This window comes from Terrapene carolina, unplaced genomic scaffold (assembly GCF_002925995.2).
Source record: "Terrapene carolina triunguis isolate 2854851 unplaced genomic scaffold, T_m_triunguis-2.0 Scaffold58, whole genome shotgun sequence".
In the NCBI taxonomy this organism is placed as follows: Eukaryota; Metazoa; Chordata; order Testudines; family Emydidae; genus Terrapene; species Terrapene triunguis.
Genome location: NW_020664409.1, coordinates 49,312,071 through 49,323,396, shown reverse-complemented (window position 1 = coordinate 49,323,396; position 11,326 = coordinate 49,312,071). Strand labels below are relative to the sequence as shown.

General features: G+C 46.2%; 1 protein-coding gene across 1 annotated transcript in view; it reads left to right on the top strand.

The window, feature by feature from the left end:
* The first annotated feature begins 3,969 nt into the window (after positions 1-3,969).
* Positions 3,970-11,326, top strand: part of LOC112105473 (epidermal retinol dehydrogenase 2-like) — a 30,917-nt gene continuing 23,560 nt past the window's right edge. The window contains exon 1 of the mRNA XM_024198286.1: positions 3,970-4,299. Coding sequence (XP_024054054.1) covers positions 3,970-4,299 — 330 coding nt within the window. The remainder of the gene's footprint in view (positions 4,300-11,326) is intronic.

Genomic DNA, 11,326 nt, shown 5'->3' with positions numbered 1-11,326 from the left:
TGGGGTGCAGGAGAGGGTGCAGGGGATGGGCTCTGGGAGGGAGTTTGGGTGCGGGGTCTGGGCTAGGGCAGGGGGTTGGGGTGCAGGAGTGGGCTCTAGGCTGGGGCAGGTGGTTGGGGTGCGGGAGACGGGCTCTGAGAGGGAGTTTCGGTGCAGGCTCTGGGCTGGGGCAGAGGGATGGGGCGCAGGAGAGGGTGAGGGGTGCAGTGCTTACCTCAGGCAGTTCCCGAAAACGACCCACACCCCCCTCTGGCAGCAGCTCCTAGGCAGGGGGCCGGAGAGGTCTCCATGCGCCACTGCCCACATTGGCCGCAGCTCAGGGCAGGGGCAGTGTGCAGAGACACCGCCCCCCCCCCCCCCCCGGGGGCCACAGGAACGTGCGGCCACTTCCAGAAGCGGAGCAGGTGGGCGAGCAGGAAACCACCTTAGCCCCGTTGCGCTGCTCGGGGTGGCGGTGGGGGCCCCAGGCCCTTTTAAATTGCCTGGGGACAGCAGGCCGGGCCAGGGGGAAGACCTGGCTCTGAACTTTGGTGGAACCAGGCCCCCGTACTCTCATATTGGTGGAGCATGGGCACATACGACTCACCGCCCCTGGGGCTAGAGACTCTGAGCTTCAGTTAAGCCATGACATAGGGTCCAAGCGCTATTGCTTTGCAGTGTAAATGCAGCCCCACCTGACTGAGGCCCCAGGAGTCAGTCAGAAGTATCCCACAATTCCATAGGACAACTTCCTTGGTCCTCTTTATCCCAACAATATTCAATCCACTCTATTTAAAACAGAGGCCACCCTTTGCAAACAGCACCAGCTCAGGTCAGCATTAACCCAGGCTCTTCTGATCAGTGATCTGCAAGCACACTGTCAGAGAGTCTCCTGGGTTTGCAATGGGAATGAACTGAACAAGCCTTTTGCAAAGCAAGCTACTTCCTGGTAACATGCATGGCAAGCAGTAAAATTTTCCTACAGTGCACCACAGTCCTAGGGCTAGAGCAGCCATATTCTGGGGGGCACTAAGGACACTGGGATATGGTTACTTTTTTTGACTCACATCTGGGCACTGCAGTTTGGACACCAGTGCTCTAGGTTTGAGCATGGGTTAGAAAAGTGTTAAGGTAGGGTTAAAAGACAATGTAGATGCTTAAGCCCAGGTAGAGTGATCAAATAGCACGTGTAAAAAATCGGGACACTTTTTTTGTGGGGTTGGGTGGGGAATAATTGCCTATATAAGACAAAGCTCCTAATATTGGGACCTTTGGTCAGCCTAAGCCCAGGGCTCCCTAACACAGCTCAGCTGACTCAAGTCCCACTAACCCTGCACTTAAACTGCCGTGCAGACTCACCCAACGTGGCCACTGACTCTCCCGCCTGGTTTTATAACACCCCCACCCCCGCTGCGGGCGATAGTTGGAGGGGTGGGGGGCACACTGGAAACTGCCCCACATCGATGCACCACCCGCTCCTGCTCTCTGGCGCAGACCCCTCGGTGCCCGCCCCCGCCCGCTGCAGGCTCCAATCCCCGGCCAAGCGCCCTCGTTGGGTCAGGGCTGCTGGCGGGCAGCGGCCCGGGCGGGGCGGCCGCGTGGGGGCGGCGTGGCGGGGGCCGGGGAGCTATTTACCCCGCTGGCGCGCGCGCTCCGCCCGACACTGGACGAAGCCCGCGCGGTGAGTGGGGAGCGGAGCTACGCAGTCTGCGGGACCGGGAGGTGCCGCCCCCCAGCAGCCCGGAGCCAGGCGGCTGCGGCGGCTCCCCCAGTGGCGCTGCGCTGCAGCTTCGGGGCTGGCTTCTCCCCGGCTCGCGGCGCTTCCCGGGATGGCCGGAGCCCGGGGCGTCGCTCTCCGGCGCTGCGCGCCGCGCGCGGGGCAGGGCAAGGGGGAGCCACCCGCCGAGGCTGCCGCCGCCGAGCGAGCGCTCCCGCGGGGGAGACTACACGCTGGCGGGTGGAAATCAGCCCCTCCCGTCTGTCGGCAGGTTGGTGGAGGAGCGGGTTGTGGGGAGTTGTCCGCTGCGGATCTGAAAGGAGGAGGCAGGAAAACTTGATCTTTCCAATTGTGCATGCAGTTGGTGCCCACAGTTGGTGCAAACGTGTGTCTTGTGAGATCTCCTGGGCTGGGAGGAAAACTGGCTGGAGGCTCTGTGAAATACAATAGCTACAGCAGCTGCGATTCTGTCAGAAGATGGTTAAAAGTGTGCAGAGAACTAACAAACACCTTGTAGCTTTCAGTGGTACCTTAAAATCGCGTGTTTCGCTGCCTTGTACACGGGAGATCTTCTGCCCCCCCCCCCCCATCCCATAAAGTACAGGTCTTAGAAATGCAAAATCTGAAAAGTGCTTTTAGCCTTAGGCATAGTAGCGAGCAGTCCCCCTTAGATCTAGCTTTGGACTACTATTTTTCATATATATCCTCTATCATTACAACATTGTAAACAAAATCCGCATAAGCCTTGGAGGGTTGAAAATTATTCACAAAAACGTTTGTACATATTTAATGGCCACTACAACAGATAAAAGAAAGAGGGGAATCAATACTGTACTTTTCTTATGTATGTGGTCGCTGCTTAGGTCTTGTCGATTGTTTTAAAAAAAATATTGTTAGTACTCCTTTTTACTGTATAATGTCACAGTAACTCATAACTTGCTATACCGAGATTTTTAACTGGATTTAAAAGGACAGAGACAAGTAATTTTTTCTCAGTTCATAATTCCCATTCAAAATAATTCACAGGTTTTCACAGTAAGGGTAATTAACTATTGGAATAATTTACCTAGGGACTTGGTGGATTCTCTATCACTTAGTCTTTACATCTTGATGGGGTATTTTTAAAAAACATATGCTATAACTCAAACAGAAATTATCTGCTGGATGCAGTAATTGCTAGGTAAAATAGGGCTTGTTTTATGCAGGTCAAATTAGAAGATCATGATATTATGATGATCCTTTCTGGCCTTGTCATCTATGGGGGAAAAAAACTTATTTCCCAAATTACTGCTTTGTTCCATTTGGCAAACATTATTTTCCATCACATCTTGACTGATGCTGGAAAGGGTGAGATTTCACTCATTTGTTCAAAGTAACTACAAAAATCCAAGATAGTTTTATCACAAACTAACTATATAGCACTGTCTGTTTAAACACGGCAACTTCAGAAGTGAAATGTGCCAAATTTATAACAGGTCCCTAGAATTAAGAGCCTACAATTTAAAGGCACAATAGATATGTACAACAGAGAACAATATAAAGGAAACAGAATGATGTGATGTCATAATAAAATTGTAAGATTGTAATTCTATGCTGCTCAGGAGCATTGGTGCACCTTACCATAACATAAAACACTGGGTGTGATTTTTTTAAATCTAGGGCTCCTGGGTACTATGAAAATACAAATAATAATATCAATGGAAAATTTGCAGTGTTTGGACAAATCATTATCTCCTGTGCTTTGAAACTGTGATGCACATTTTCTCTTGGGAGAAGGAAACTTTTTTAGCAGTCTATCTTCTGAGGTTATTGCATTCTGAGTGTTCTGGTGGCTTTCACTCCATTTAAACAAACTACTACAAAAACAATCTATTATTTGGCAGAAATGTGAACAATTACACAAAATGTGTGTATACAAAAGTCCACATATATATATAATAATGTCATTTATTATATATATATTATAATGTATATTAAATGACATTATAGCCAATGGAAAATGGAGTGTTGGAACGAAGTGAATAGGAGACTTGTGGGATCTTGCTCCTCTGGCCTAAGCAATCTTTAGCAACTGGCACTATACCATGACTTCCTAGGAAAATATAAGAAAAATATATAGCGATAAAATGCATTTTTGCAGAAAAGAATTGTGACCTATTAACTAACTAGATCCTTAGGGTACAAGCTAATTCTTTTTTTAACTCTAATATCTCTGAAGTTTCAATGCAGCATTTTTGTTTTATCTTTTTAATTAGAAAAATATCTGAAAAATCATGTGCAAGTTAAACAGCATCTTGGAGACTCTCGAATTCCTGATTTTAGTAGGATATTACTACTTTGAGGCTTTCATTCTGTTTATTTGTCCTCCATGTAAAAAGAATGTTGCTGGTGAAATAGTGCTTATTACAGGAGCTGCAAATGGGATTGGAAGGCAGATTGCCTTAAATTTTGCTCGTCTTGGGGCTACCCTGGTTTTCTGGGACATTGATGAAGATGGTAACAAAGAGACGATTAAACTGGCCAAAGAAAATGGAGCCAAAGGAGTTTATGCCTACAGGTGTGACTGCAGCAATAGGGAAGAAGTCTACAGAGTGGCAGATCAGGTAATATTTTACATTGCTTTTCTTTCCAGTTTAATACTGTATCTGATTAAAAGATATCTCTTTCAAAGAATTAGTTTTAGAAGCAGTAATGTTTGGTAAAGGGGATTTACCACTTATCCATTTATTGCAATTTAACAAAAAAATTGAAGGTATTTGTAAATGCTTAATCTGTTTTTTGTAATAAAATAATTGGGTTTGATCTAATGTACTGTGGAGACTGAAATACTGTGAGTTTTCCCTCTAAAGGTAAATAGTTGCTTCAAATCAAGACCAGGGTAAAGCATATGGTCGTAGTTGACTTCACACGTTCATTGCTGAGCCTCAAAATTTGCAAATGTTACTGAGAAACAGTAAAACACAGTAAAGAGCTTTTTCTGCTATTTGTCCATGTGATCAGTGAATTATAGTTAAGTAAGGATGCCTTGGGATATAACCATTTCAAAAAAGCAACCAGGAGGGTCTCATCCTAGTTTCCCTGATGTGCAATTTGGACTTATCCTTCACTCAGCATAAGCTGGAAAATAAGACATCATAGGATCTCACTACAAACTTAACTTTTGTTGCCCTATCTTAAGTAAACCTGTCAACAAAAGTCAGGTTTCGTCAACAAAACAGTGGAGGTGTACACACTGGAATGTTCCTTCTTCCAACAAAACTCTCCTGCTTGGCCAACAAAATAAAACTACCTCGACGAGAGGCATAGAGCTTTTTGCGGCAAAATTATATTGACAAAGCGTCAATGTAGACACCACACTTGATGACGTCACTGTAAATGGCCTCCAGGAGATGTCCCACAATGCCCATCCTGATCACTCTGGTCAGCAGTTTGAACTCCGCTGCCCTGCACCCAGGTACACAGGCTTCTGTCCCTCCCCCTTTAAAGTCCCAGGAATTTTTGAAATTCCACTTCTTGTTTGTTTAGTGTGGAGAGCTCACATTGCATCTGCCCAGCTGACCATTGCAGCTCCATGCAGCAAACACTCTCCTGCTTGGAGCACACCTGAGTTGTTGGATCTGCTGACACTGTGGGAAGAGGAGGCTGTGCAGTCCAGCTCCGCTCTAGCTGTAGGAACTTCAATACCTACGGTCAGATTTCTCATGGCTTGTTGGATAAAGTCTATGCAGCTGTGCTGTGTGAAGATAAAGGAGCTGAGGCAGGTGTACCAGAAGGCAAGGGAGGCAAACCATCACTCTGATGCTGTGCCAAAGACCTGCCACTTCTATAAAGAGCTGGATGCTATCCTTGCTATCCACCACCAGGAGCCGTGTGGATACTCAGGATGGGCTGGAGGCAGTGGGCAGTGGACTCAACCCCAAGGATGAAGTTGTGGATGAGGAAGTCAAGTTGGAGGACAATGTGGAGAACACGGCAGGATCGTCCAGTGGTGTGGCGAGTCAGGACCTCTTTTCCACTCCAGAGGGATGTAGCCAGTCCCAGCAGTCCATCTCTGGCGTGCATGATGCAGGAGAGGAGAGCCCTGGTAAGTGATGTTTTTGAATTGATGCTGCTCAGTTATATGAGGTCAAACTGTCCTTTGCTCTGTATAATCTAGAAGTGGGTGAAAAGATAGCAACATACAAGATTAGCTGTGTTTGAGTGTGCTCCATATTCCCCTGTGCAGCTAAGCAGTGCGGCGGAACAGTGTGTTAATGCACACAGAGATTTCATGGGAATCTTCCAGAGAAATCTCTAGGAAACTTTCCTGGAGGCACTTGACAATCGTCTGCCGAAGATTCCTTGGCAGAGCTGCTTTGTTCCTTCCCCCATTGTAGGAAATTTTCCCTTGGCAATCACTTGTGCAGGGACCAAAGCGGCACACAAGCGAGCAGCATAGGGCCTGGGTCTGAAATTGCACTCATGCAGAATTTACAATATTGTCCCTAGTCGCGTGCACTGATCCCCTTAAAAAACTACCTAGACCCTGTGCTCCATCTTGAATGCCCAACTCCCACCCAGGCCGAACTCACCATTTTTAGGGTATTCGTCAAGATGTGTGCTTGCCAAGGGACATGAGAAAGTGATTCATATGTTAAGAGGTGTATTTTACTGTAATGATTCAATGCTGGGCATGAACTAAACATCATGCTTCTGTGTATTGTTTGTTGTGCTTCTGCAGATGTGGACTTCAGGGGAACCCACTGTACACCAGCGGAGTCCCTCTGCCAGATAAGGAAGCCACCAAAGCGGAGCAAGGAGGACATGTTCCGAGAGGTGCTCCAATCCTCAGAGGCCAAAAAAAGAGAACGCAGGGAGTGGAGAGAAACTCTGAAGGAAAAATTTAAAATAGAAAGGCAGGACAGAAAGGAGAGCGAGGAGCGCATTGTAACGGGCCAGGAGTGGATGATAAAAGTGATGGAGGATCAAACAGAGAAGTTCCTAATCACGCTTGAGATCGAACACATGTGTGTTCGCCCCGCCTGCAGCCGATACAGAACTGCTTCCCATACTTTCCAAACTCCTCCCACACATTCTTTGCAACTTTCTGGAACGTCTCAGTACCCCGTTCACTCCACCCCTTCGGACAGCTTCCAAAATGACAGCTGGACTTACACACAGCTATGAGAGCCTACACTGCCCTGCACTGTTATCTCCCTTCCCACCAATCCTTTTGTGTGTGTTGTTAATTGGTATTTCATAAAAACAAACTCTCTGAAAGATAGCCAGTCTTTATTTGTCTCCTACACAGGTGGTTTCTACTGGTCATAGTACATAGTGGCTGTTTGATCATATGCTGACTACAAATCCCAGTTTGGAATCATCACAGTTTTCATGCAAGGCAGCAAGTTAACAAAGCATGGCAGAGTGCTGTATAGAAAGACACATTACTGGTGTTCATTATCAAAATGTTGCCTCCAAAGCCTCCCTGATTTGAATAGCCCCCGTTGTGCCCCTCTAGTAGCCCTGGTATCTGGCTGCTCAATTAAGCTGCAAGGCAATCCACCTCTGCGCCCCGGGGGGAACTTTTCACCCTTTGCCTCACAACTATTATGGAGCACGCAGCAGGTTGCTATGACCATGGAAATGTTTTCCTCATTTAGGCCTAACCTGCCATAAAGGAAGCATCAGCGCACTTTTAATCTGCCAAAGGCACATTCCACTGTCATTCTGCACCTGTTCAGCCTATTGTTGAAGCACTCCTTGCTGCTGTCCAGTTTTCCCGTGTAAGGCTTCATGAGCCATGGAAGTAAGGGGTTCGCTGGGTCTCCCAGGATCACTATGTCCTTTCAACATCCCCCACTGGAATCTTCTGGTCTGGAAAAAAAGTCCCTGCTTGGAGCTTTCTGTACAGGCCAACGTTCTTGAAGATTCGTGCATCATGTACCTTCTTGGACCATCCCGCGTTAATGTCAGTGAAACGCCCATGGTGATCTACAAGCGCCTGCAATACCATAGAGAAGTACCCCATCTATTGATGTACTCTGTCACAAGATGGTCCGGGGCCAAAATTGGAATGTGTGCGCCATCTATCGCCCCTCTGCAGTTAGGGAATCCCATTGTCGCAAAGCCATTCACTATTTCATGCACATTGCCAAGAGTCGCAGTCCTTCATTGCCGGATGCAATTAATGGCCCTGCACTCTTACGTTAGCACAGCCCCAATGGTCAACTTTCCGACTCCAAACTGATTCGTGACCGACCAGTAGTAGTCTGGAGTTGCCAGCTTCCACACAGCGATCGTCACGCACTTCTCTACCGAGAGGGCAGCTCTCATTTTTGAGTCCTTGCGCCACAGTGCTGGGGCGAGCACCTCATACAGTTCCTGGAAAGTGGCTTTCCACATCCAAAAGTTCTGCAGCTACTACTTGTCATCTCAAATCTGTGTGATCCCAATGATGCGATCCCACCACTTAGTGCTTGTTTTCCGAGCCTAGAAGTGACGGTCCACCATGCTCAACTGCTCTGTGAATGCCAGAAGTAATCTGGTATTGTTTCTTTCCATGGCAGCAGGTCAGGCAACTCTGATTCCTGTTCAGAGTGGGAGCTCCTGATATACTGCATGACCATCTGCAATGTGTTCATAACAGTGATGTCAACAGTAGAGAGCAGTGTGGGATCCATCCTTTCAGACAGAGAAATGCCACGAAACACAGTCAGCCCCATTCATCTCACATCAAGTTGTTGATAAACAACTACTCTCAACTATGCACATCATAACTAGGACAATTTGACCAGCCCCAGTACCATGGCTTCCTGTGTTAAGTAACATCGCTTCTCCTCACATCCATTGTGAGGATGCTACGTACAGAATGGTTGCGAAGATCAGGCAAACCCAAGCCTATCACTTTACACAGACCTCTTCCAGTGCCCAAGAGTGTGCTTATTGAGGTACCTGTTGTGGGCCTACTTGACGCTATTTTCTCTGTGATGTCAGTGTGGAATGAAGAATGGTCTGCCATTGACGTCAGAAACCAGTCTCTTATAACTAACTTGACCACGTGTGTATCTGGCTTTGATTTGCCATTCTGCTCATGGGCCCTTCTGAACCAATTTTGAATAAGCCTGGGTCAATGTGCAGCTAGCCTTCACACCTGAGGCCAACGAGAGGATCCCACACGTGTCTGTGGCTAAAGACAGACAACATCACACATCACTGATGACTGGATTTGATGGTGGTCTGAGGGTTCTGCACTTCACTGATGAGAGCTGCTGCAAATTGGCTTGGCAAGCCTCACATACAATAAGATCATTGGAATAAAATGAAGTAATCAATTAATTAGAGGATTTAACGAAGTACAAATAATCAATCCTTAGAAATTCTAGAGAGTTTTTAAGAAGGTGGCTGTCTATTTGGTTATAAATCCCAACTAAAGAATTTTACCAACTTTAGTCAAATTTACTACTTGGTACCTGTTGGAATCTTAATACTGAAACCAATTTTTTATCTGTCTGAACTACATCCTCAAAGCCAATTGTAAAGATTTCTTTTTAGAATTCTGTTGCTATGGGGCGGATAATGCTTTCCTCCTTCCGTGCCCTAAAGAGACATCATAGTACAGACTTTAACAGAACACTCTTCATAAGCAGAAGTTTGAGAACACTTGCTTACCCGAAATTACAGAATACAATTTCAAGCCAATGTAAGCCAGGACATTTAAACATAGAACACACTTTAATGAGGTTTTATGAGACAACTTTTAGGGCTGTTTAGACCTGAGGAACTTACTTTCTGGTGTCTTCTCTGTTCAGACTTTTTGGGTATTTATACACAGGTGCATGCACACAGCCACATTTTCACACTCTAAAATGAAAATGTAAAAAAAGCTGGGATCTCTACCAGCTAATAATTGTAAAAGACAAAAACAGGAAAAAAGCAAAACAAAGATACTTAAGATAACAAAGGTGTTGTGATCTCTTAAACCCTTGTAGTCTTCTGGACTTTCATAGAGTATGCAGTGTTGTTCTAGCCATGTTGATCCCAGGATATGAGAACAACAAGGTGGATAAGGTAATGTCTTTTAATGGACCAACTTCTGTTGGTGGAAAAGACAAGCTTTTGAACAGCACAGAGCTCTTTTTCTGGTGAAGATCTCTGTGCAGCTCAAAAGCTTGTCTCTTCCACCAACATAAGTTGATCCATTTAAAAATACTACCTCATTCACCCTATCTCTCTCATAGAGTATGCAGTCAAGGAACCAGACGATGTTACCAGCACAGCGCTTCTTGCTAGCAAACCTCCTTCAGGTGTAGAGAGACTGATCAAAGGCTGGCATGGCCTGTTAGTTGATGTCTTGACTTCTTCTCCCCAAGGTAGCTGGGTCTTGAGGATTCAGGAACATCAGTCTTCCCTCAGGTGACTTGTTGACCCAAAAGGTAAAGGCTTCTCAGCCTTACCCTTGATTCTTATGATTTTCAAACTTTGCCTTGCAGTGCCTATCTTTAAGGCCGACATATACATCGAGTGTGAGACCTATCTTAGGCTTGGTCTACACTAAACCCCCAAATCGAACTAAGGTACGCAACTTCAGCTACGTGAATAACGTAGCTGAAATTCGAAGTACCTTAGTTCGAACTTACCTCGGTCCACACGCGGCAGGCAGGCTCCCCCGTCGACTCCGCGGTACTCCTCTCGTCTAGCTGGAGTACCGCAGTCGACGGCGAGCACTTCCTGGTTCGACTTATCGCGTCTTGTCTGAACGCGATAAGTCGAACCCAGAACTTCGATTGCCAGCCGCCGAACTAGTGGCTGGGTGTAGACATACCCGCCATGCAACTTAGGCTAGGTCTACACTACAGCGGGGGGTCGACCTAAGATACGCAATTTCAGCTACGTGAATAGCGTAGCTGAAGTGGCGTATTTTAGGTCGACTTACCTAGCTGTGAGGACGGCGGCAAGTCGACCGCTGCCGCGCCGCCATCGACTCCGCTACCACCTCTTGCCGCAGTGGATTTCCGGAGTCGACGGTAGAGCCATCAGGGATCGATTTTATCGCGTCTTCACTAGACGCGGTAAGTCGATCCCCGATAGACCGATTGCTACCTGCCGGATCGGCGGGTAGTGAAGACGTAGCTTTGGTTCAATCAGGTTTAAATTAGGTTACCCTAAGCTAGCATCTATATTGGGGAAAGTCCCACTTAAATTAGCAATTTAAAAAATATTCAGTGTTTGACATGCCACAGAGACTGTTATACTGTGTCCTTCACCCATGCTCCTCCACCCCTCCAAAAAACCCTGAACACAAGACTACTTTTGAGGAAGATGACATTGTCTTATCCAGGTGAAAAGGTCTTATGATGATATGGAATCACCAGGTTACAAAAAGTTCAACAAAAGTCCTATAAAATTGGCTGATTGAAATAGACCGTAGCAACAATCAGTCACTTAACATTCATCCATCAGTAAATTAAAAATAAGTTTAAACAACTAAGGATCAATGGCGTCATTCGTCTTGCAAACAAGACAATTTACAGTAATCTTTCTATTTTGAAACTGGGCTGTACATCAAACAGCTTATCTTCTGGAATCGTCATCTCAGAGTTACTTTAAAACCTATCAAGATCAAACCATTTAAGAAATACAATTTAAAAA